This window comes from Electrona antarctica (assembly GCF_951216825.1).
Source record: "Electrona antarctica genome assembly, chromosome: 18".
Classification (NCBI taxonomy): domain Eukaryota; kingdom Metazoa; phylum Chordata; class Actinopteri; order Myctophiformes; family Myctophidae; genus Electrona; species Electrona antarctica.
Window position 1 is genome coordinate 37,093,933 of NC_136799.1, and position 26,959 is coordinate 37,120,891.

At 42.5% G+C, this 26,959-nt stretch overlaps 3 protein-coding genes across 4 annotated transcripts in view; 2 read left to right on the forward strand and 1 right to left on the reverse strand.

Moving 5' to 3' along the window:
• The first annotated feature begins 606 nt into the window (after positions 1 to 606).
• On the forward strand, positions 607 to 12,566 carry arhgap11a (Rho GTPase activating protein 11A). Of its 2 annotated transcripts, none has more exons than XM_079528424.1 (12): positions 607 to 800; positions 1,435 to 1,589; positions 3,025 to 3,086; positions 4,022 to 4,118; positions 4,630 to 4,886; positions 5,606 to 5,769; positions 6,598 to 6,738; positions 8,188 to 8,361; positions 8,467 to 8,590; positions 9,132 to 9,240; positions 10,113 to 10,227; positions 10,329 to 12,566. In XM_079528424.1, exons 2-12 carry the CDS (start codon positions 1,446 to 1,448, stop codon positions 11,780 to 11,782), a joined length of 2,841 nt encoding a protein of 946 aa, XP_079384550.1. In that variant the 5' UTR covers positions 607 to 800; positions 1,435 to 1,445; the 3' UTR covers positions 11,783 to 12,566. The 2 variants fall into 2 exon arrangements, with proteins under 2 accessions (XP_079384550.1, XP_079384549.1); XM_079528423.1 differs by having other exon boundaries at positions 608 to 800; positions 3,019 to 3,086.
• Positions 12,567 to 16,028: 3,462 nt separating this feature from the next.
• Positions 16,029 to 18,570, forward strand: grem1b (gremlin 1b). The gene is made up of 2 exons (XM_079527793.1): positions 16,029 to 16,495; positions 17,586 to 18,570. Exon 2 carries the CDS (start codon positions 17,587 to 17,589, stop codon positions 18,244 to 18,246), a length of 660 nt encoding a protein of 219 aa, XP_079383919.1. The 5' UTR covers positions 16,029 to 16,495; position 17,586; the 3' UTR covers positions 18,247 to 18,570.
• Positions 18,571 to 19,539: 969 nt separating this feature from the next.
• Positions 19,540 to 26,959, reverse strand: part of LOC306941631 (formin) — an 80,423-nt gene continuing 73,003 nt past the window's right edge. Inside the window, 2 exon segments of the mRNA XM_079527187.1 lie at positions 19,540 to 22,842; positions 23,289 to 23,370. Of these exon segments, the coding sequence (XP_079383313.1) occupies positions 22,798 to 22,842; positions 23,289 to 23,370 (127 nt within the window). The 3' untranslated portion in view covers positions 19,540 to 22,797.

A 26,959-nucleotide genomic window follows, 5' to 3' on the forward strand; every position in this document is an offset into this window, starting at 1 on the left:
CAGGTTAGCATCTGGCAGTTTCTACATGCTGGGGACCCATACTCAAGATTTCTAACATAAAACCTTGGTGTACTCAATCTGCCCGGGTTCACAATAGGGCTCTATGGGCTGGCAAGTAGACTTTGGGTACAATATGCTAAATGCAAATGTCTAAGTGTAATATTGTGGAATGCCTTTATTCTATATTCACAAGCAAGTACCATGTTTTGGCATTACAATGTTTTATAAGTACCCTTCAATGCTAGGCATTGTTTAATATATTAAATTACATTATAAGGATATGATGTGAAAATTTTAAAAAATGCATTTAGGTTATTTATCATATAAAAGTGGTGGTAACAGGTAGAAAGCTTAAAGCTACCAATGTGTTAGTGCTACCAGATCTTAAATGATACCATGGGCACGTGGGAACATAAAAATCATTAGAATTTGCCACCGGAATCTATTCCTATCAATTTTTTTATTTGACATAGCAGCGCAAGCCCCGCCCCAATGGCCTGCCCTAGACAGCAAAACGAACGCCACAGTGTGTCGCTATTCGAACCCGTTCTAGCCAATCACAGCTCAGAACGCAGGGAGCGCTGCCGTTTGAAACATGTACGGAAACAATAACACTAGCCTCCTCCTCCTCCTAGCATAGGAGGCTAATACTAAACAAACCCACAACCACATATGGTTAACACGCAGTTGGGTTAGCACTGCGGGATAGCGAAGAACAGTTTATGTCTGACAGACAGTTATGACGGAATAAATGCCAGGAATACAAGTGTATATACGTTTACGAGACCGTTTCTGAAGAGGTAGGTGGTGAATTCATTCTGCTTTTAGAACGGATCAGTCTTCTTTGTAGGTTTAGCCGAGCGGCTAACGTTAGCTAGCTAGTATTGCCACATTGCAGTACATTACGTTCCCCTTTCCTTGGTGCTGTATTAGTTGGTATTATGAGCTGAACTGCTTATGTTGTGAACCGACCATTTATCAGTGCCGATTACTTAGTAGCGGCTGTTTGAGTGCATCGACGACTGTATTTGGAGCGTATTGTTTGTTGTCTAGATGTGACTGGGACGAGGAATTTAGACTAGAGCGGCGGTTCTCAAACTGCTATATAAACTAAATTACCTGGGTACTAGGGACCCCACGTCCTCTTGGGAGTACCAGGGCAAATTAGTTGGGCAAATAAATATGTAATATAATGTGGGGGTCATTGACAGTTTGAGATCCAGTGGACTGTGGACTAGAGGTTGTTTTGGTCCAGACAGACAGAAGGGTGTGTGTGTGTGGTCGGGATTCTAGTGGAATGATTGAACTGTAGAACACCCCTTTAAAGATAAAAGTAACTTGGCGACTGTCGTATGACCATCTTGTGATCCAAGCATCGGGGGAAAAAAACAAAACTGCTGGTCAAGTGAGTTCATTCCATCTCTTTTCTTTCAGATAAAGACAGGATGAAGGGCGCGGAGAGGAACGTGATGCGGCTGGTGGCCGTGCAACACCTCCGTGCTGCGTATGGAATTAAAGTGAAGAACTGGAACCACAAAACCAAACAAACGGCAAACGTCTGCAAGTCGACATCCTCTACCCGCAACACGGTGAGTGTAGATTGGAATAAACAAACCGAAACCGGGTCTGGCACGGCCACGCATTGTCCTCCGTTACTTTCTCACTTGTGTGTCAGACTGCAATCAACATGTCCCTTCTATTGTTATGTGCATTTGATAACATTTGCATAATTGTGGGTTTACCCGCCAGCTCATTTTGTTTAGCATGTCATTGTTACTCTATCTATGCGTTACAAACTGCGAGCAAGACTGAAAAATACAAATAATGACCACAGATTACTGTAAAATACTAATCTACCAAGTGTTTAGGACGGTGGTTCTCAAACATTTTCGTGTGAAGGACTCCCAAATGAACATATATTTGGCCATTGTTTGGCCATTGTTTAAAAAATATTTCCAAATTAGCAGATCCTCAAGCTCGCACATCATGTTCAACTAGCCAATGTTGATATGGTTAAAGTGGGTAACCCTAATTTTTATACTATTAAAACTTTGATACTATTCATTTATCTGGACCCCACTTTGAGACCCACTGTTTTCAGAAATCTGGACCTGTTTCTATTTAGAAAAGCAGATGGACTTGTTTTGGTAACAACAGGGATACACAGCAGCGATAATTATGGGTTTGATGTTTTTGAGTTTCTGAGAAACTGAGGAAACAGACTCCTTCAGTATGTGATGTTGTAAACAGTTAACTCAGAAGTAGTTAGATGTCATGTATCTGCTAATGTCTTTAACAGGATATCTCCTGCTATCTCTGTCGGGTGGAAACCTCATGTCCAAAATATATGTTTCCAGGCAGCATTCAAATTCAAAAGTAGCAGGTCTACAAGTTTATTATGGATCTTCTACCTTTGATGCTTGTGTGTGACCATGTAGTATGATCAAGTAGGATGTTAATTTATGAAAAAAACAAAATGCTAAAATATGGAGATAGGTTTCTGCCCGCCAACAACGATAGTACTAATGCCTAATTCAATAAACATTCACGGGCACAGTTTGAAAATGAACAATTGAGGTCCTATGTTTACTCTTGGTTTGTTACTGGTAAACAAATTAAAAGAGTCACAAGGTGTGAAGTACTTTTCAAATTTGAATTTCAGGACTTGTTTTGTAAAATTTTACCAACTGACATCCAGCGGAGGGATTAGCCCAACTGTCGATTTGATGTTTATTTTTTAAAACACCTGTGATGTGACAGCCTCTGGCAAAGGAACTCTAACCTTCACAGAGAGAGAGAACATTTCACTGCACATACTTGTATGAGCATGTGACGAATAAACCTCTTGAATCTTGGGAACTCCAAGCACACTCACTCATCCGAGATTAAAGATCACATGTTTGTGCTTGAGAGACTTAAGAGGCACATTCAATCAATTTCACTTTTTGGTTGATTTATAATTTGTCCTTTTGACTTATGAATGCTGAAATGCTGTGTAATGTATTTCTCCTCCCTCAGGTGAAGGTGTTTGGAGTGCAGCTGGAGAGCCTTCCGCAGTATAACATTGAACATGGAGGCGTACCAAGGCAAGTGGAGAAAGCTTGTCTAAAAAAATCCAGCAAATCCATTTAGACCCGAGGCAGATTCTACAAATCGTCTCTGTCGGATGGAATTCTCCTACTGTATGTCCAAAACTTACTTTTCAGGATTCTAATGCAAAAGTAGCAGATCAACAAGCTCAATGCGCTAGGTACTTTTATGTGATGCTATGATGTGATCAAGTAGAGCATTCATGTAGACAAAAGAGAGGAAGGAGTGCGTCTGTTTGGCCAGAGTAGAAAATTAAAAATCTCCAACAAGGTGCTCTTTGGTTTGGTACAACTGGGCGACAGAATCGATGCAAAAAAAAGGAGACCAAGGCACTCTTGTAGAAAAATAAAAAGGCCTTTAATTTAGGACCCTGATGAAGGCAGTTGTGCCACAACGCGTAGGCACATTTTAATTATTGCAATGCATTAGCCACTTTAACCCATTGATGCCTGAGGCCGAATCTGGGAACGCCTTCTAGGGCCTGACCTAAGGTTTCTAAAAACCTTCAAATTCTGATTAATTTTTTAAATAGTTATGTTGCTACATGTATAGCAATAGCTGATGAGACGCAGAGAGTGCGCCGGCATCAAGGGTAGAACAACGTATACGTTGCATCAGGCATCAATGGGTTAAATGAAAGGCTTTTTATTTTTCTACAAGAGTGCCATAGTCTCTTCCTTTTTTGCATATGGCATTAATTTATTGGAGGAAAAAACCCAAATATGGAGATAAGAGGTTTCTTCCCCGGCAGGAATGAAATGCCTTCTGAATCTTAAACGGTTTTCTGAAAAACCTACGTTTCTACATGGCTAAAAAGACACTGATGCTTTCCAGAATTGAACGGTATAACATGACCATAACGCTTTCCAGGTTTTAAAATGGCTAAACGTTTTTTTGCTGTTTTTATTTAATTTGTAATATGCTTTCTCAGGTTTCTGGTCGATGCCTGCATGATGCTGCTGGCGCACGTAGACACGGAGGGTCTGTTCAGAAAGTCGGGTTCCATTGTTCGTCTGAAAGCACTCAGGGTGAGTGATGGCTTGCTTTGACCTTGCTTTCATTTGGGGACCCCGGGAGAGGTCTAGATCAGGGGTTCTCAACGTTTTTGGCCGGGGACCCCCTGAAATGCTTTGGCAATGTCTCGGGACCCCCGCCCCGCCCCCTCCCGACCCCCAATATAAATTGACTGCTACAATAACCTTAAACCATTTTGGGCAGGAACCCCTTTTGGTGTTTTAAGCATTATGTTATAATTTAGCTATTGAAAAATAGCAGATCTACAAGCTCATCGTAGCGCGCCACCGAGTGGCGCGCTACGAGCTTGTAGGTCTGCTTTTTTTTTTTTTTTTTTTTTTTAAATTTGGGGACCCCCTAAAATAATTTGGCGACACCCCGAGGGGTCGCGACCCACGGGTTGAGAACCCCTGGTCTAGATGCAAACATTGTTTCAGTTCAAAACAATGCATTTTTGTGAAGTGACACCGTCAAAGTATAAATTAACCGTGAGTAACACAATGGGGGGGGCATTGTTTCGGCCAGGCCAAGCTGGATGCGGGCGAGGAGTGTCTGTCCACTGCGGTTCCCTGCGACGTGGCCGGCCTGGTGAAGCAGTTCTTCAGGGAGCTGCCGGAGCCCGTGCTGCCCGCGGAGCTGCATGAGGCCTTTCTCAAGGCCCAGCAGCTGACCGCCGAGGCAGACCGCACCGCCGCCACCTTGCTGCTGTCCTGCGTACTGCCCGACAGGAACCTCGGCGTGCTGCGCTACTTTTTTGACTTCCTCCACAATGTGTCCAGCAGGTAATATTAGACCGATAAAGTGTGTGAGTTTTTTTTTAAAACAAATGAATTGTTTTATTTCATGGCTTAATCTTACATTAAATGTCCACACATTACAGCTCCACTACGCATTTAAAAATGTCTGTCTGACCTTCAAGAATATTATATTTTTATCTGAACTTTAAGTAGTAGGGCAGACAGTGAGTCAATACTTGTCAGTGTTGTGTTTATGGGTACATTTACTCTATATTTTTATATCTTTACTATTTGGCCAGTTTTTTTCTTGTGTTTTTATGTTTTCTTCTATGCAAGAAGATCAATGCACCAAGTACAATACATAGATGCCGATTCTAATTGTACTCAGAGTCTGTGATTGCTGTGTTTGTTCCAATTAAAATACATTTCTGATCTTGTACGATAGCATGAACCATCCAGACCCCTCCGGTCATCTGGGAAACAAAGGCCTGCTTTCTGTCCATACAACAAAAAATAAACATGGGGAAGCAGCACTTAGTTTTTATGCACCACATATCTGGAACAAACTCCCAGAAAACTGCAACCAAAGACCTTTCTGTTTGCCTTTTTCTTTTCTCTTCTCTTCTGCACTGTAACTATATTCTATTTTACTTTTGTTTTAGGAATCTTAATGTATATTTATGTTATTTTATAACTGTGTTTCCTTTGAATGCCTTGTTGTTGAAATGTTTTCTATAAATCAAACTGCTGTGCCTACCCCATAGGAGTGCAGAGAACAAGATGGACAGCAGTAACCTATCTCTGATCCTTGCTCCTAACCTCCTCCACTCTGGAGAGGGAACTGACAAGATGAATGCCAGCACAGAGAAACGCCTCAAGCTGCAGGCAGCAGTCATCCACTGCTTCATTGAGAGCGCTCAGGACTTTGGTATGACCCTAGTCTAGAGTAGACGACTCACAGTTCATTTCTAAAACAATGCCATTAACACAGTGTTCTCAACCTTTTTCACACGGACTACCATTTGATGACATTTAGCCTCTCAGAACCAAGACTTCGAATATTTTGTTGTCGTTGGATAAGATTTTGTCCGCAATAAGAGACCACAGGCACACATTGATCAAAATAACAATTCTTCTACATTCTCTAATTGTGTAGTGTTTAACAACACTTTAATTCTTGAGGGCATAAAATGAAACCAAACGGACCTATATGGGTCCATTTGGTTTCATTTTACACTCGCGAGTTAAAGGTCCATTTGGTTACCAACTCTTTCATCATTTACCTGGAACCCCCTCAAAGACAACTAGTGGTCCCCGGACCACTAGTTGAAAACCACTGCATTAACACATTAAGACCTGAGGCTGATTCTACAAATGCCTTCTTAATCAGTAGTTCTCTCACTTTCAACTAGATTAAAAACAAAGTTCAGATCTTCAAATAGACGATCTACAAACTAAGTTGGATGCTATTTTTGCAGAATATTATTGAATGTATATGCTATTATGGCAAGGCCACAGCTTATTGGCCATGGTTGTAATCGTTTACCACTGTTGTACAAGCTGTTTGCACTGCAGTCAGTGGTATAATATGTTTACCCACAAAACAAATGTATTATCACAAATTAATTAATATACATACAATAAATACAAGCGTCATATAATTGAAAGTTTTAGCACATTTTAGAAATGTTTACATGATCCATCACTAACACATTTTGACTACTAAATTTAATTGTTGTACTGGTCTGTGTGATAGGTGTGTTACCACAGTTCCTCATGGAGAAGGTTCCAGCCATGCTGGGCAGTGAGGCCAGCGTTCTGTCACCTCCTCAAGACGGACCCCAGGAACTCGACTCAAACTCGGGGATGAAGAGGAGACGTAGGCGCAGCTTGGGAGGTATGGCCCGGAAATTGCCTGAAAACATTTAGAAACCGATATTTAGAACCAATAAACAACTTTTTTTCTCCTTTTTTTTAAATATTTCTTATGTATCAACGAATAGATATACAAGGTGTCACTTTATTTTATTTTTAATAATCGTTCATGAATTATAATTGAAGCAAAAGTTTTAAATAATTGTGATATTGTTTGAAGTCATATTGCCCAACCTTTGACAGGGCATGTAATTTATCGTATTCAATGCAGATGTAGCCATCTTAAAATGGCTTCAGTCAAGAGATGCTATATATGGTTTGGTTTGTTTCACATTTCAGATGTGGTCAATGGTGCTCTGAATAAGTTAAAAACGAACAGAACACCGACAAATAGTCCCCAGTCAGACAGATATGGTAGGTATAGAGGTCTGGTAGTGTTTTCCGCCTGTTCAACCCTAGCATAGACTGACACGTAGCATGATGACATCTAGCTCGCATCCATCACATTTTCATGAGCTTGACTGTAATTGCAATTGATTCTGAAGTTCACAACTGCCTTGATAATGAATGATGCGTTTGATTTGAACAATTGAATATTGCCTGATGGATTTGGGCTGCTTCGCTCTTTGTCTTGTCTGCCTTGTCATTCGTGTTAATCTTCCTAGTAGTACAGCGGATTACCAAAAAATTGTGCACTTTTTCAAAAAAGCATGAAACTTTTACCATAGTTAGATGATACCATGAGGTGTATTTTCAGATGTGGAGTCAAGTCAGATTTGACCCCTGAGGCCCGGTAGAGCATAATATGTGACCAATACCCATAACATCCTATATAAGGCAAAAAAGTCCAAATTTCATCATTCTTTAAGTAGAATGTGACATATGAAACTAGGGTGATTTCATGATGCTGAATCCATTCCAAGCATTAGTTTTGCAAAAAAACACTCATTGGGCTAAAAACGGCCAATGCCGTCATCACAAATTGATGATGCCAGCACATTTGGGCAAGTGGGCATGGCCGTTTTAAGCCCAATGAGTGTTTTTTTGCAAAACTAATGCTTGGAATGGATTCAGAATCATGCAAACACCCTAGTTTCATATGTCACATGCTACTTAAAGAATGATGAAATTTGGACTTTTTTGCCTTATATAGGATGTTATGGGTATTGGTCACATATTATGCTCTACCGGGCCTCAGGGGTCAAATCTGACTTGACTCCACATCTGAAAATACACCTCATGATATCATCTAACTATGGTAGAAGTTTCATGCTTTTTTGAAAAAGTGCACAATACCTCTTGTATTGGGGTATAAGCCGCTGTACTATAGTGCTTCAACATCTGCTCGTCGTCTACTCTTACTTAATATCTTGGTGCAGAATGAGCTTGTGGATGTGATCAAAAGGAGATCATTAAATCTTATTGTGCTGTTGGTGCAGCCATTGATTGATTCTTGTATGATTTCTGCCAGTCTTTTCCTCTGCAACTCCTGTGATTGCAACGCCCAACTCCAAGCGAAAACAGACCGTGGAAACGGGTCAAAGCTTTGGATTCTCAAACAAGAAACGTAGATCCATTAAAAAGAACCTGGGTATAGACTTACTTCCCAACACTCTGTTCAGTGGAACCTCCACTCCCGGATCAGGTATGGATGTTTGGTCAGATGGGCTGTCTGTTGTTCGTGTTTCCACTGCACATCTGACGGGCAGTATTTGAATATTGTTGCCGTTACTTTCTTTCATCATTGCAGCGTGTGGTGGTTCCTCTGAGGTCCTGGACTCCTCCCATAACGCCATGTCTTCAGTAGGGAAGTCCAGCAGACAGTCTGCAAGGAGGAAGAGCAGACGGCTGAGCAACAGGCATGCAGTCAACAGGTATTCTATTTATAATCATAGTATATTATAAAGGTTTCCTTTCAACATGATCCCGACTATCCATTATTAGGAAAGTCATCATAATACCAGTGCCTGATTTGTTATTAATTATAGATCCCATCCACCGCAGTTCTAAGAAAGCCCCGCTGTGGCCAGTAGTCACTGTTGACACTTATGTTTTGAGGCAATTAAGGTTAGGTTTAGTTGAAAAATGATAATTGCCCAGACTTCTTCAACAAAGACGGCGAAAGCAAACATTCTTTGTTCGTTACTATACATACAATTGTATGGTACAAAACACTGAAATCCTTAAACCAGAAACCTAAACCTAACCTCAGTAAAACTATACCCAACCCTAACCTCAGTAAAAAAAAGTATGCCTGTCCGGGAGCCAATCGGACATGGTAAGGCGGGTCTAACCTAGAACGTTGGTGGGATTCACTGTCTTTTATGTATAATATATAAATGAGAGAACTGGGATAATAAAGGTATCTATCCATACATTATCTGATTCATTACATTCATCTGCTTAATCTTTCAGAGTGGAGTCTGGAAAAGCTGGTTGCTTCTCTCCCAAAGTCAACAAGAAAGAAGCACCTCGCAAGACTCTACGTTCACGTTTTAGCCTCGGGAAAAGCAGCAAAGAAGCTGTAAGTGTGGTTGCCTGAAAAATAAAAACCCCAAAAACATTCACATTCCAGATAAACAAATGACAAATTGCTCCAAATCAATGTAGTTTCAATTAATTATATTAATCAAAATCTCATATCTAATATCTATGCATGCATGGTGCAATTTGTCGGGTACAGTGTTGCACTGTAGCACTTTTGTTGGAATTTATTTGCATTTGCTTGGTTTTTCTTAGTGGGACTTAAAATATAGTTAAAATAATTAATATTTAAAATAATGTGAGCATGAACTTCAGGTTTTTGCATTTATGATTGTAAAAAATATCACTTGTAATGTAAATCTTACAAGCCATGACTCATTTTTTGTTTCTCAATCCTAATTTTGTAGGATGTGTTTTAACATTCAGACTGAAATAATGTAATATTACACCAGATACTTAAACAGCTTGCCGTGGTTATGGGTACATTTAGATGGGGAAGTGTAAAGAGACAGGAAATTAGGACAGAGAGAGAGAGAGGAAAGACCAGAGAGGCCACTAGAGCAGAGAGAAAGAGACTTGCACGTTGGATTCCTACTCGGATCCTTGTGATTCACAAGGCTTGCACTAGCTGTCTGAGCTACCCCTTGGGGACATTTTCTTTTGCGTTATTCTGTATATTTGTGACTTAATAAAATTGTTCATGAGCAACAAACCCAATAATCTCGTTTCTTCTGAGTGAACGTGATCACCCTCTGAAGAACTAACTGAAAAATTCACAGAATTAACACGATGCATTGCACTTGTTTAACATCTGTAGGGCTCTTTTTAACACAACTAACAAAAGTTTAATCTCTTGATCTACTCAGTAGAATCCTTCATCTTTTATTTCTCATTTCCATGCTGCTGACAAAGGGAGCCGAGTCCATTGGCTGGCGACTTGCCACTCAGGAGAGCACCACCAGTTTCCTCCCCACCAAAGACAAAGACTTCAGCCCGGCTTTCCTGCATAAGGGAAGCGAGTCCAAGAGTGAGTTTGCACAAAGAAGTCAATCGGCTTTGAGGTTTCATGAAGTTCATAATGCTGCAAATGATCTTAGACTGATGCTACTTGCCCTCTCATCTCTGTAGGTTCCAAGTACTTCAGTAAGTCTGAAGATAACCTGCTGACGCCCCAGTGTGACATAAGCACCCTCCGGACCTCGTGGAGCGACGAGACGCCCGACGGAGTCCAGGTGTTTGGCGGCGGATCCTTCACAGACACCCCCATGACTCGGGGCCTCAAGAGCAACTACTACTCCTCTGAGCCGGCCATCATGGTATCCAAGCCTCCACTGGGGGTCAGCCTTCCCAAAACGCTGTGCTGTGCCTCCAGTGCAGAGAGCCTGGAGAGCGAGGTCGCCGAAATGCACACCCGGAGTGGTCAGACTCTGCTCAAGATCAAGACGACCTTGGCAGAAGCCGCCGGTGACCTGCGATCTGTCGCACAGGACCTCGACGGCGGCCGCTGTGGGGAGAACCTTACCAAACCCTCTGAGAGCGTCTTAATGCCACCGCCACAGACTCCTATACGGCAAGTTCAGTCAACAGAGACATGGCAGCTGGCTTATGACCAAAACATCACCTTTGGCCAGATTGAAATTGCCCAGTTGTCTCCTTTGCATATAGACAGTGCACTATTTGACATGGGCACATTTTACACTCCGGTTAAGAATGGCGATGAATCCTCCCTTTGCGCTGTTGTCAGCAGCCAAAATGCTACTAACTCTGTAGCCAGACAGACGAGGGATGAGATTGAGAATATGAACAGCAGCAGACTGATCGATGCCTTGGACATCCAGAGTCCCGCTCACTTCAACCTGGCCATCTCGGCGGGCTCGCAGTCCACCCCATGCAGGCCAGGCCCGGAACTCGCCGATGAACGTTCCATGCCTCCCGAGCGCAGCAACGTCAATTTGCCTACGAAGGTCTCTGCCAAAGCCCAAGAACAGCAGCCACCTGAATTGCAGGACAGCCTGAAGACCCAGAGGCTCAGAGTGCTCGACCACGTGCAGCGCTTCAACCAGCTCACCATTTATTCTCCCAAAGACTCCAAGGGTAGAAACATCAGGTCGCCCCTCAAGTTCCAGCGTACCCCCGTGCGCCAGTCTGTCCGCCGTATCAACTCGCTCCTGGGGGACAGCAGAAATCCCTCCAGCCTCAGAAGCCCCGTAACAAAGTCAGTGAGCATGGAGAGTTTTCTCTCCTCTGGCGCTCGGCTCCAGCTATTACCACCACCGGGACCGTCCCACTCTGACACGGTTCGTGTCATAAAGAAGCTGCCCCCTCCGGTCCCACCCAAAAGGCCCAGCACCTTGGCCCGTAGACCCAGAGTCACGCAGAGCACACGCCCCTGTGCTCTAGGTGACATGACCAACAAGATCCAGCAGCAGTCCTCTGTCCTGGCCGCCGGTAAGAAGAAGGTTTCAGTGGAGACTCGGGTGCGACAGGTTACAGAGAAAGATGTGTGTCATTACAGAGGTTCTCCTCGGAACCCTCTCAATCAAACGAGGCTGCTGTCTGCCACCAAACCCATCGATCTGTAGGCTAGTAGTTTGACTACATTTTGAACCTTAGGTCGTGTCCCTACACAGTCAAATCCTCAGTTCAGTGTTCACCACTTATTTTCTTTTCACAAAACATTTTTTTAAACCGTTGATCTATGCTGTGCATTGTGAGCTTGTAGTTCTGTAATGAGAGAGACATTTTTTTGAAAATGCTCGCATATACAGTAACGTGCCCAAAATAGGGGTGACAGTATTAAAGTGGTTCATTGAACCCTTAGGAGTACATTTTTGCACCAATTAAGGTACCGGATTTGTACTGTGTGTATATACTATGCAAGACCTCCTTGGCTTGTGAAACTAAGTCTTCAACACATTCCTTCTTTGATTAACCAGGAAATACATATAATTTATTTTCAATTTTATTTGCTTTGTATGTAGGGTCTACTGGGAGAAATTGTTGCCTTAAACATGTTTTACTTTAGTTTGGGTTTAGGAGCTTAGCAATATTGAAACATATCAGCCTAAAACAAAGTGTTTTGGGTTTGTTTTTAGCTTGGTATTAGATTGTAGCGAATAAGCCTAAAGATGTACTATTGATGATGGAATGAATAACTGGACGTTTTGGGATTTTTAGCTTGGTATTAGATTGTAGCGAATAAGCCTAAAGATGTACAATATTGATGATGGGATGACTGGACGTTTTGGGATTTTTTTCCCCTTTTATGCTTGCCTTTTATTTATACATTTTATGATACTTGGACAATTGCTAAAAGAACTGTTTGTTGAAGAGAAGGAGAAAAAAAATAAACTTGTGTTAAATCAATATTTTCTCAATGTTGCTGCTTTTTCTTAAGGTACATTTACTGGACTTTCATCTCAATTTTATTGAGCAGTATTCTGGACTTGATTTGATCAAACATGCAAGTAACTTAAAATGGAATCGGAATGGGGGAAAAAACCCATTAGACATAACAATGGGAATGGATAACTCCATTAACTCCAACCCATTCTGGATAATTTATCAAATATCAAGAATTGTACACAACTCCTAATTCTCTTATGCATATAATGTATACTCAATTTATCTGGTTAAGTTGCACACAAGTCACCCTGATTGCAAGTGCAACCCACATAGTCACCCAGTGACCCAAAAATCCAACACATTCAAGTGTACCCCATTCCTTTCTCTTATATACATTATTTCATAGATCTTTGTGTTCCGATAAAAAAACAGTGATTAAGGTGAGTCTTTATCACCCTGAGGGAATTAAACCATAGAGCTATGGGCAGGGGCGTAGTTAAGATTTTTGGTTTGGTAAAAATAATTATAATAAATTAAATCCCAGGTGTATCCATATTCTTGGTAGTCTAAAATAGCTGATATACAAGCTCACAATGCATTAATGCATTGTGAACTTGAAGATCTGCTATTTTGGGCAAGGGAATTTGGTATAGGTGGCTCCCCCACTTCTACAAATATCACTACACCACTGGCTATGGTTTAAACATGAAAGCAGTTCATTATTCCCTTGGTTTGGATAAGGGACTGTTGTTACCTGTTATATCCACAAGGGGGAGTCCTACAACCATTATTTGATGGCAGCTGCAGCACACCAATATGTCAGGCTGACATTGTCTAACATGCACACTTGTAGCTTAATAATAGGTCACCCTGATCCTACCGACTAATAGAACCAAAGCGGTCAATTGGTTATTAGCCATAAGAAAAAGCCGGTTATTTTATTGGAGTCATTTGAACACATTTATTTGATCCATTCTGAATAGGTTCCATCACTAGATTTCTCTAGTGATAGAACATTGGACTGTATAAGGTGGATGTAGCTGCTACTGTACATGCAATAGCCAACTAAACTGTTCATACAGTGTAGGCCTACATTTTATTATTTTAATATCAGTAACAATAAACTCAGAATCGGAATTTAGGCCACAGAATAGATTAAGCAAAGGTTAACATTATGTGGGGCTTGATATCCTTCCTTTAATTAAACACGTATATTATTTATAGGCCCAGTAAAATATGTTTTCTTAGAGCATAACAATAATGGGGTGAGAGGTCAACATCATATTGTTTTAGATTTGTTTGTATTTATTTATTTACTCACCATGTTGAGAAGCTTGCATGTCTTTGAAGTTCATCTTCAAATATTTCCAGTTCTTGTTGGACAACTAGAGTTGATCAGTGTCGACAGGCGAAACCGTCGTACGACAAAAGTATAAATTAGGCTTAATAGTTTGCATTGTAGGCCAAAGTGTCCTGTCTGTCCTCCTAGGCTATACAGCAGACATGCAGGACGTAGCCATGTGTTTAGCAGATGGGAAGCGCTGCGCGGTGAATATGTTTCTTATGTGGGAAAGGATGTTGCTGCTAATGCACTAACATTTTCACTTTATAAGTCCAAAATATAAACGGTATAGCGACTGCCATTCTGGTCTAAACAAGGCGCACGAAGAGCTGCTAGTAGGCTATAGTCTAAATTGGCTAATCATCTACACATTTTATTTACAAAAGAACGGTGTATATAGGCCTATATCACAATAATAGGCCTATACTGTATATGTGTCCTAGATTCGATGTTTTTTTTCTATACCATAACCATGCATTCCTAGTTAAATAGACTGGCTGAAAATATGAATTCGGCTAATTAATGATTAGTCCTATATAGCTTGGAGCTTAGAGCCCACATTTTTGTATAATAGCTTTATTATCACCACCAATTTTTGTGGAAAACTAATGGAGCATCTAATTGTTCAGGGATTTTGCTGGACGAACTATATGTTTGTTTTAAAGCTGAAAATTGACTTATGCGCATGTTTGCAATAGCTTTAGATTTTAGAGTTAATCGTCCTTTATACCTGCATGCCCTGTTTTGAAAACAAAACGAAATAGGCCTACACATGTGCAAGACTCAGGTATAGGCTAAATATTTAATTGGATTATATATATATATATATATATATATATATATATATAATTAACTGGTCTTGGTTGGCCCTGGCCTGAACCAGCGAAGCCCTCGGTGTGCGCTCTTAATTGCTTCATATCATATCTGTTAGAGGACTCAGGATATAATATATATAGCCTAAAATATATAGATTAACATACATGTTAAACATCACATAATAATAATGTATAGGCCTATGTCAAAGAAACCACGATTGCATAATTCTCAAATTATATATGCGATAACATTGTAAATAACGGTTCCTTATGGCTAAATTACGGCCAGTGATCGACGACGCTGCAAGAAAAAAGAAAAAAGAAAAGTCCAGACAAGGCAGACATGCATGTTTTTCGAAATGTAGCCTATAGCCAGATCATAGTGCACTTGGGGATTGTCACGTCTAAATCTTTTGGGACATCACATCATGAATCCAGCCATGGTCCACCCTCCTGTGCAGTTGCCAGTGGTGGAAAGTAACTAGTTAGTAATCCATTTCCTTTACACCAGTGGTTCCCAAACCTTTTCATGTCAAGGACCCCCAAATTGGCACTAATTAGGCCGCGGACCCCCATTTGAAAAGATATGCATAATGCCAGGGACCCCTGGCATAAGAGAAGATTTTATGGCTCTAGCAGCAATCTCAACCCGTTTAATTTCAAGGACCCCCAGTTTGACAAGCATATTAGTCTACAGACCCCCGTTTAATGGTATTTCTATCTCTGGGACCCCATGCGATTTATATTGTAAAATCAATGTTAATTTAACTCTGAGAGTGTACAAATGGAACAGGGTCCATTTGGTCCCATGTGTACACTCTCAGAGTTACAGACCCATAAGGGTCCACTTGGTTCCAAACTATCATTTTGCTGGGGACCCCCTGGAACTCCCTCAAGGACCCCTGGGGGTCCCCAGACCCCACTTTGGGAACCACTGCTTTATACTCCATTACATTTCAGGATAAAATATTGTAGGCCTACTTTTACTCCACTATAACAATTACTTGAAAACTTAAGTTTCTAGTTACTTTGATTTTGATTGATTATTATTACAACGCATATTAACCACTTCAGCCTTGATATGTACTTCTAGAAGCATGTAGATCTGCTATTTTCAAAATATCTCTATGCATTTTGAAAACTTGTGAAATTGGAAATTCTGCACAGCGATTAGCCTAGTCTATTCTTTTGGTGGCCTATACTATAAAGCTATACATTTACAGAACGTTTACTTGTAACAAACTATTTTTTACATTGTGGTATTGATACTTTTACTTATAAGTAAAACAAAAAAGAGAATGCAAAGTGAGTATAGGCCTATACTTCTTCCATCACTGCGTGGTTGCGCAGTGTTTTCTTGAAGTATGGGTTTAGTTCAGGCATGGAAGAGTGCTGAGGAGGGAGGGAGGGAGTCAGGGAGGGAGGGGTCGGATAGTTTTGATTTCCCCCCACATCCATCCGAGTCTTAGCCAATAATGTAGAGGGATGGTGTTGTGCACATCTCAGCTGGCAGACATTTAAAAAGGAGACAGTCCGGCGCTGGAGCAATTTGTATTAAAAACCCCCACCAGGCTCCGCGTATGGATGGCCCCGCCGCTCGTCTCCCTCCCATCCAGACAGACACCCACCACCACCAGACACCACCAGTGCTGCTATAGCTCCTCTTTGACCGCGGACAGTCCACATTATTAGCCGGAGTTATTAGGCGATCTCCTCCTCGGAAGCACTTCTATATAACGGGCCCACGGGATCTTCTGATTTGTGGCTCTATTATACGTGGATGCTCAACACAGGTTAGTGGATTTGGAAAGGCATGCTATACTACTACTATCCTGGACCATGACTGTCTTTAAGTAATGTCTATTGAATTTGTTAGACGTCAATAAGAGAAGAAACGATTTATCAGGAGAAATGTCAAGGAGACAAGGACATATAACACAACACAGTCGTGAGACTTCATTTCCAGGGTTAGGGTATAGCCTATATATTAAGTTCAAGTTCAGTATAGGCTTCTCCCTGCATGGAAAATAGAAACAAATATTATTTTTAAATATACTTGTCTTGAACACGATCATGGATGGTCACGACTCCCTAGTCAACATGATTGAATAATAATAATAATAAAAAGGTTATGCTTATACGTTGTTGTATCCATGCGTAATGCACAGTGCGAGGAAAGATCGCATGATGTCTTTCCTGTTGTAGCATTTCCATCTCCAACAGCCAGAACGTGTCAAATTAGGAGATGATTATTATTAATTCTATATTATATCCTCGTTCCTTCCACAAGTAAATTCAAACTATAGTTCTAACTGTGCGTAATTACGCAGCGTAAACCTTTGGGTTGTTGTTGTGTGTATAGCACAGTGTGGTGTGGGGTCCTTGAGGGGGTCCCAACCAACACCCGAAATACATGATTGATATAGAACTAAAACCTTGTAGGTTTTGGTTGTATTGGTTATATAATGGGTAGTCTTTGTCAGTTTGACTGCTATCTTATATCTCCTGCATGCTCAGAGACAATACACTAAATTGAACCAAATGCACCCGGTCCATTTGGTTCCATTTACTGTCAGAGTTACAGCATAGGCTGGTCGGCTCAATTCAGAACCCCCTAAAGGAACCCCGAGAGTCAATTATGGAATCAACTTTGAAAGCCACTGCCCTATCGGACCAAATCATGTATTTACAATTAAAATAGTGTGGTAATGTAATGTATAGATAAAACATCTAGTCATGACGGCCTAATGCGTATGGGTGTTGTACACTTTGAACATCACTGCCGGTCTTTCTTGTCCATCGACACTCCAACGGTGTTGAAACGGACGGTAAATAAAATAGACTACAGGCGGATTAATCATTCCCTTGTCCGTCCCCGACCAGGATGGCGAGCTCAACGCGCATCCTCCGCGGCACGACGCGCCTCCTCTGCGGCGTGCTGTTGATCCTGAGCCTGCTGTCCTCTCCCGCGGCTTCCAAGAGGAACCGGCCGGGCTCGCAGGCCGGCGCCATCCCTCATCCCGACAAGAACAACCCGAACGAATCGGAGCAGCAGCCGCAGCCTCCTCCTCCTCCCCAGGCCGGAGCAGGAACAGGAGCAGGAGGAGGAGGAGGAGGAGGCGGAGGCGGAGGAGGAGGCTCGTCCAGGCGGAGGCAGACACAACCGCCGCCGTCGTCATCCGCCGCCGAGGAGGTGCTGGAGTCCAGCCAGGAGGCGCTGCACGTCACGGAGCGACGCTACCTGAAGCGCGACTGGTGCAAGACGCAGCCGCTCAAGCAGACCATCCACGAGGAGGGCTGCGTGTCGCGCACCATCATCAACCGCTTCTGCTACGGCCAGTGCAACTCCTTCTACATCCCGCGGCACGTGCGCCACACGCGCGAGCACGAGGAGGGCGCCTTCCAGTCGTGCTCGTTCTGCAAGCCCAAGCGCTTCACCACCATGACGTTCACCCTGAACTGCCCCGACCAGCAGCCGAGCACCAAGAAGAAGCGCGTGCAGCGCGTCAAGCAGTGCCGCTGCATATCCATAGACTTGGACTAAGAGAGAGAGAGAGAGAAAGAGAGAGAGAGAGGGCGAGAGAGATAATGTGATGACTTTTTGGTCTTCTTCAACGACTGGATCAAGGCAGGAAGATTATTAGCCCCTTTCGGGGCCCTTTGGTTACCTTTTCTGTATTTGGGACGTCGGTAACCAAAGGGTGCCGAAAGGGGCTAGATGAATATGCACACGCCTATCTCCATCTCTCTGGGGATATGTTCCGCTCGCGAGGACAATTTCCATACAGATAGTCAGATAGAGCATGCACTCAAGTCTCTGCTAAAGTTACACAGCGTGTGTGGATCAGATGTGGGCATGCACGTTGTAAAACAGACTTTTGAACAGGTCTATTTAACATTTTATTTCCTCACCAAACTAGAAAACGAGAAACATTGTTGCACGGGGACTCGGGGAGCTGTCTGAACATGGAATGGGCACGTTTTTACGCACGGCACTCACACGCATAAATCGGACTGTTTGTTTTATTTAAGTAACTTGCCGTTATGGGCAAACATAACCCCACCATGCATTGTGACATGAAACTTCCCGTCCACATGTGTAACTAATTCTGTAGTCGTGCGTGTTTATATAATGATTGCTTAATGGGTAGTTTCCACTATGTGGAGTATGATGGACGAGTGGCGATATAATTCAATGCGATGGGATGCTATGACATGTAAAGTGTTCTTAATTGATTCCTGTTGATTGATGTCCAGTAGGCTAGCATATAGCACAGAATAGAAATGTGCAGGGCGATTTTTTTGTACGTTAATTCATGCCCTCAAATCGTTATATCAGGCAATGCTCTTTTGACGAAAGCGTACAATGTACATGTCTTGGTTTAGGCCTATAGGATATTATTAAATAGTTGTAACATAAAGCCATCATTAATGTTGCCGATTTATTTTCTCACAGTAAGTTCATCTTGTGGGGGAGTCTGAATGGTTTGGATACTGTACTTCTTTAGGTGTCAAAGTTAAGGTGCAACAAAGTGCTTACAATGAAAGAGACAAATCATCTTTTGTCATTTACGGTTTACGCATCACCCAAAGTATCAAATAAAACCGTATTGCCAAGTGTTCTCTTCCCTTGCTGCGGTTTATACACGTTTATAGCTTTCTTACGTGTTGGAAATACATTTATTATTAAAGCATGGACATTTACGAGGAAAGAGGGGGAAAAGAAGAGATTACTTGCAGCCCCGAAAATGTTTCCAGCCTCTTCGACCGACGTCATTCAGGTTCTCACTTGACTTGACTTCTGTCAGGATTCTGAAAGAAAGGCTATATTGTCCTGTACTTGACAATGTGGCGTGGGTATATATGTTTTTACACCCAAACATTTATTATGACAAACAATATTCCTTACAGTATCAATACATGCTGCTTTGAGATGTATGGAGCACCAGTGCATGCCCCTATAAAGCAATTACATTTTCTCCCCAATCAAAGGGGTTTCAGCAGTTGTGAAAATCCCTTGCCCAGTGGAGGGAATTGTTCAAAGTTCATAAGGCATTGCACATCTTTTTAGGATATCATTTCCCATGGCCTGTTCATTTTAAGACTTGCTGTCAAATTATCCACACAAACCTTTTTTTTAATTGAATAGTGAACCCACATCTAAAAATAAATATCCCAAGACTCAAGTCTCCCAGATGAATATAATCACCTTTATTTGGCTTAACCGGCTCCTGCTTCTGAAAGTAGGTAAAGTGTATAAAGTAGGCTAGACAGAATAGGAAAAGTTGTGTCAACACATCTTTCCATGCATGGAATACTTCCTCCAAATGTTTCTTTTAAGACTTTGAAGGATAAATGCATGTTTGAATCCATTTCTTTGATGATTGTACTTTTTAAAACAATGACATTAAATGATAGTACACAAGAGCTGCAGTGAGCTTACATGGTCACTGGACAGTATAGGCTACAGGCTGGAACAACTTCTAGATCCGCTTGAACACATATAGGGTCAAACATTTAAACGTTGTGAAATATCTCGTCTTCACACAACACGAATGACACAAGGGAGAGACTTCTAGGAGGGTGAAGCTTAATTTATAGCCCATCGCTCGCTGGTTGCCGACAAGTTCAGTTCTTGTCAGGAAGCGGCACCATTTTACGGAAAAGGCTATAAATTAGGCTTAAGACTAATACAAGGTGCAGTCTCGCTATAGATACTATAACCAATCCTGTGTATGATATCACAGATTTTCAGCTTATACACGTAATTGATTCTAATAACACAAAACAAAATATGTCTATCCATCTATCCACATGCAGTCCAAACAGAAAAGTAAAAAGCACCCTGACTTCTTTGTGTCTGCTGTTCAACCTGCAATTTGAGTTCTAAAGTAAATCAGGGATACATCTTGGCATTAACATTCAAGTAACGTCCACATGAAAGAGTACCTTCCATCCGTCAGCATCTTCAAGTCAGTTTACAGCAAAACTCATATAAAAATACACCCTCGACGGGAATAAAGCTGATGGTTTGTTTTGGCATAAAATAAACCTTTCTTTACATAAATAGAGGCTTATCCCCAAGCACCCAGGGACATTATTGTTTTTGTTCAATACCACGCTTGCATCTTACATAGTGAAAATAAAACATTTAGTTCAATAAATATACTACAGCTCTCTTAAAAAGTTAAACAAATCAAAAAGGATGCTTTCATCATGAGGCGGCACAATTCATACATCTTACCATTAGCAAGAAAATCATAATGCATAGGAAAAGAGGTGCCAAAAAGTGCAATACATCTGAATTATGTACACAGTTACCATAATGGGAATGTGATATATAGCTATAGCTACTACAGCTGTTGACACAGAGGAAAGTGCAGAGGACCATGATATACAGAACATAATATGACAATAACCGCATTCTTTAAGAGGGATTAACAAGTCTATATGATATATGCTTAATGTACTGGGTAGATTGCTACTGGGCCAACTAAGATCTGTCATTTTCTCTCCTGGTTATTTGTTGCTCTCTAGGCTATGAGCGTGAATGCCTGTCTCTGTGTGCGTGTGCGCACATGTATTTGGGGTCCAGGCCAGCGGACAGCTTTGCTGGCACTCTCCCAGGAGAGGTCAGTCTGGTGCAGTATACAACAGAACACACTCACCAAACATCCACCTAGTGGTTAGCACGCACATGATTTCATCTACAAATGTGTCTTTCATCTGGCCCAGATCAGATTCCTTTTACAGGCCCATATATCGGCAGATCATAACGCACGCTCCCCCCAGCTAACTCTGTAACACACGACATGAGATGTATTTACATGACTCGTAATGAGCCATGGTGGACGGAAAGCTGTTTGTTGAAGAGAGAACTACGTCGGCTATTGCTTTTCGAAACGGTACCTCTAATCATTCCTGGAATACTGCCTTCTGAGTTATCGCTTCTGTCAACAGTGACATTCCTTTGCGCAAACATCACCAGACAGACATATTTGTTTACATAACGTGGCTATAACACAGACTAGTGTGCAGTATTTGCATAATCTAAACTATGACATTTTGAATATACATTATTACATTAAAGCGCCATTCACGCTGAGCACTATAACGATAAAGATAACTATAAATAAATCGTTCACCATTATATTCTTTTTATAGTTGGTGTGAACTCTACCATCCAACTTGGCTTAGAACATTTTTTAAAACTTGTATAGTGCTCAGTGTGAATGGCCCTTTAGTCTTAAACGCCGTCTCGTGTCACAACCTCCACAGGAATGAATAGGTTTTCAGCTCTGAGAGGATGTCCCGTGTGAGGTCATCACTGTGGATATACGTCAGCTGGAATGGTTGTGAACCCAGCCGATCCCATGTGACCTTTCACAAGCCGGGCACGCCAAAGGTCACGCCAGGCTGGACGAATGAGGTCGACCTTTGAGCTTTAGGACTCCCATCACTTTGGGCAGTGTCAGCCGTCGCGTCCCCACTGCGGGCCGACCGAGGCGTCTTCAGAGGAGGGGGTTTGTCTGTACCCTAAAGGCCCCCATGGGTTGGAGAGCAGTCCTCTCTCCAGGGACGTGGGGGTCCAGCCTGAGGGAAGCGACCCGCAGAGTGCATGTTTCCTGGGGAGGTGGCAGAAGGGGAGGTGGTGGTGTTCCTTGGTCAGTTGGTACCAGAGTGCTTGTGTCCGCTCCAGGTACGGCAGTGGGTCTCGTGAGGGTCCAGTGAGGTCTTTGGCCACTTAAATACTACTATATATACTTTGTTGACCAGGGGTCCCCCAGGGCTCTATCCTTGGTCCCCTAATTTCTTTCCCTTTACAAAGTAACTCTTCTCTGAAAACAGCCGATGTGTAAGCTCACAACGTATCAAAGCATACAGATCGGCTGAACGTTCGCCTATTCCATGCCAAAGTATGACCCGTTATTGACATGCCCAGAATAGGGATGCTTTGCTAGGGTTCAAGTGGTTATAAGGGGCACTGATTAAGGCGGTGCAGGTACACTATGAGGTATGAATCTGGGTCCGAGGCAGGTGGTGAGTGTAAGGAGGGGTCTTCTCCCCATCAGTCCTCCCCTCCCTCCACTCACGCTCAGCTGGAGGACACACTGGCTTCCTTCTGCCGTAGTCTCTCTTTCTGTTGGGAGAGAATCGAGAGAAAGGGTTGAGCTTCAAAGATGACCGTTTTCAACTCTAACCAGTGTTGATTTAGATTCAGCCATAGCCTTTTGAGTAACAATTAATTTAGTTTTAGTTTACGTTTTAGTCTAGTTTTAGTCAACTAAATATCATTTGATTTTAATATATAATATCTAATATAATATATCATTAGATTTTAATAAATATATTTAATAAATATAATTTAGTCAACTACAATTTTGATTTATTGTAGATTTTAGTGGACTAAATTCCAGACAAAAAAAGTATTTTGGCAGGCCTTGATGGCTGACAATATACCTAACCCTAGAGTTTTAGTCATTACAGCTTAATTTTCATTTAGTTTTCGTCAGTGAAAAAAAGGTAGTCGTCGGACATTTTTCGTCATAGTAGTCAACGGAAATCAACACTGAGTTCAGCTCTTACTAGACTGTTGGCGTTGGTCTTCTTGGTCTCGACGCGCTTCTCCGCTGTGATTTTCTTGATGTTTTCCTGGGCTTCCTTCAACCTATACGCGAAGAAGAACAAAGGGTTTAGCCCGATATCTGCAAGGTGTTTGTTACATCGACGTTCCGTCTCAAGGTCTTGGATTTGGTCATGAATAGGATCACTCGAATCGAAGAGGATCGTCCAAAAGTAAACTTGTCAACACAATACAGAGACACAGGAGAGTGAGCCTTCTAATGAGGACCTTCTCCTCAGGCCTGTCCTCACTCTAAAAGCACTAACTCTGCAGTATAAGCCTTCGGGGCAAGCATAGAAAATGCACCACACGCAAAAGCACACGCGCACGCACTCACACACACCACGGCACTGACCCTCAGAGTCTGTGGCTAGTGAAAGCCCCACCAGTGTGCGGCTGAGGGCGGAGTGACAGTGGGTCGATGAGATAATGAGGCAGCTTTTAAAAACACTGGGGCTTTTATGAGTGTGCAAACAGTATTTAAAATAAAGTTAATTGTACATAAGCACAATCAGCTGTGGGTAATGTGGGACATGATTACCCAGTAAACAATTAAGAGAGAGCACATGGATTCACGGCAGCGCCGTGTGGAATCATTAAGTTCTCTGCAGAAAAGGGACGGATGCCTATGACAGTATGGACGGTGCGGACCGCAAAACTAAAAAAAACGATAACATGCAACCCACGTGCACTCTGACCCAAAAAGAGAGGCACGAATGATCCACTCAGGTTACAACACCAAAGTGTCGCACCATTTTGGGTGGTCAAGTTAGTGGCAGTTCATCTCATCACCTCTGTCCTGCTTAGCTCACCTCAAGCTAATCATGTCTGACGTATAACTCATATCTGTAGAGAATCAGCTATTTTAACTACTTAAAGGACAAATCCAGACAAAAACACACGTATCCTGAATCAGCTATAATCCTGTCCCAGCATACATGTTGGCCTTGAATTGTTTCATAGGTGTCCCCCTGTTTTACATTTTCACAGTAAAATGCAGATAGAATGGAGCTAGTTGGGGGCACGGTGGCACAGTCGGTAGTGCTGTCGCCTCACAGCTAGAAGGTCCTGGGTTCGATTCCCGCTTGGGACGCTGTGGGCGTTCTCCCTCCTCCGCGTCATCAGTGCCCATACCCGAGGCGGGGTTGGCGAAAGGGCCTTTCTGTGTGGAGTTTGCATGTTCTCCCCGTGTCCCCTAGGGTAGGTACCCTCACAAAAACATGCAGTAATCCTGGTCTCTAAACTACCTCCCCCTGGCCAGCCGGGGCACCTGATAGAGAACTGGTTGGAATAACGTGTTCCTTCCACACGCTACGTCCAACCGGGGAAACTCTCCCCTGTCAGGTGAAAATAAGCAGCTTGGACTCCTCATGCATAGAAGGAAGCAGGAGGTCAGTTCGCTGCCCCCCCCAGGTTGGCAGAGGAAGCGTAGCGCCAAGGATTACATTAGATAATTGACACTGGGTGAAAAAATGGGTTACAAAATCGTGGGATAAAAAATATTTAAAAAGAATGGAGCTAGTTGTCTTCATTCTAATGTAGCTCCAAACGTATTTCTCTCTTTTTTTTTTTTTTTAACTAATCATCTATTAATTGTGTCCTGATACTCACACATGTACCGTTTGTCACCCTTGAGATGCCGTTCATGACGAACAGTGCATGTGTGAGTACCAGGACACTATAAAAATAAAAAAATAAAACAAGCTCCATTCTAACTGCATTTTACTGTGGGAGGGGTGGGGAAAATGGAGAACAGGGGGCATCTATGAAACATTTCAAGGCCAACATGTATGTTGGGACATACTGATTCTGATTCAGGGTACATGTGTTTTGGTCTGGATTTCTCTGGGCGGGAACCTCTTTTGTTGTTTTACCCCTTCAGGCCGGGAACCCATTTTGGGGTCCTGTACAGTATTCAAAAACTGAAAAAATTGATGCTGCTATATAAATATTTGAAGTTTTTCAGAAAACTTAGGTCAGGATTTAGAAGGCCTTTTTAGAATCGGCCCCAGGCCTAAATGGGTTAAATTAAAGGATAGTTCACCCCCAAAATGACTTTCTTTCTATCGATTACTCCCCCCATGAAGACTTTAATTCATGGATATATTTTTTGTTTTTGTCGCATCCCTAAGCCAATAATTTGATGGCCCGCAGTGTTTACCTATGGAGACAACAAAGGAGACTCTTTGTGTCTCCATAGGGAACAACTGCTGGTCATCAATAGGGATCAATAGCGGAAAAAAGTCATTTTGGGGGTGAACTATCACCTTTAATATAGAAATAAAAAAAACAAAAAAGCAAAGGTTAGGCTCAAGTCTTGTTTTCCACCGTGATGCCTTTTAACATTACTCCAATGACACATCTTTACGGCCCCCAGAGCCCCCTGCTAGCGAAGCCAGCCGGCTGACGAGAGGGCCCGCTGTCCCTCGGTGGGATGCCCCTGCAGGATATGTCGCCTCAGGTCATAAATTCAGGTCGAAGGCTTTCAGACATGGGAACCGCTTCTTCTTGGCCCTGCCCGTTTGCCTTCTCTTTTCTGGAGCGACTCACTGGGAAGCTTCATGTCTCTCATGGAGAATTGAGTGTGGATTTGGCTGCGCGTCTGTTTGAGTTGTTAGCCTTGTGTGTAGAAGACGAGGCCAGACAGACAGCCGTGTGGCTGAATCGCATGGTGAGTGTCTGTCTCCTGGAGTTGGGAGCGCAGCTGTCAACATTGGCTCCAAACTCGCCCATAAACATGAAAAATAAACGACCCAAGTGGCATCTTAGTGCTTGCTTTCTTGTAGTTTCTAAATTAACCTCTTGCGTTCCCCTGGTCCCCTCGGGGTCAATGAATCGCCTTTAAGCCTTTCATTCTGACAGTCTAGGTCTAGGAGGACTTTCAACAGGCAGCAGCAACAGACAGTGAAATCAACATTATAGTGTTCAGTTCTCAACCTCACCAACCGAGAAGCCTCTGCATGATTGTATGTAGCCAACACACTGTTTTACACATTGGTTGATTCAATCTATTTATTTTTGTCTCCACCAGGCCGAAGGCATGGGGAGAGAGTATGTTTTGCACTCCGTCCGTGTGTGTGTGTGTGTGTGTCCGTCCGTCCTTCCGTCCGTCTGTGAACAGCTAATCTCCAGCACCGTTAACCCGGCCGATGCCAAACTTTGCACACACACTCCCTGGATGCCAACGATGAACCTCTGCCCCACATTTTCCAGAACGGCATGTTATAGCGCCACCATGAGGCAGCTTTTCACATTTTTTACCTAAAACTTCACCGATCTGCGTGAAACGTTGCATGCACACTCCCTAGAGGCCAAGGACAAACCTTTGACCTGCATTTTCCGCATCTGCCTTTTATAGCGCCACCAGGAGGCCGACTTTTGTAAAACACATTTTTTGATATTACTCCTCCAGATTCTGTCCAAAAATCTCACAAATCGTTACACAGTATCTCTATGGTCATGTGCTCAAGTCGGATCTGTCTGATATTTCATATTCCATCCTAATTGGCTATAATTGGCTTTCACAGTTTGCAAGATTGCCCCGTTTTGAACAATAGCCTCAAATCATGAACGCAGCATGCAATTTACGTGAAATCTTTCACACATTTTCTTACTAGGCTGAGGAATATATCCC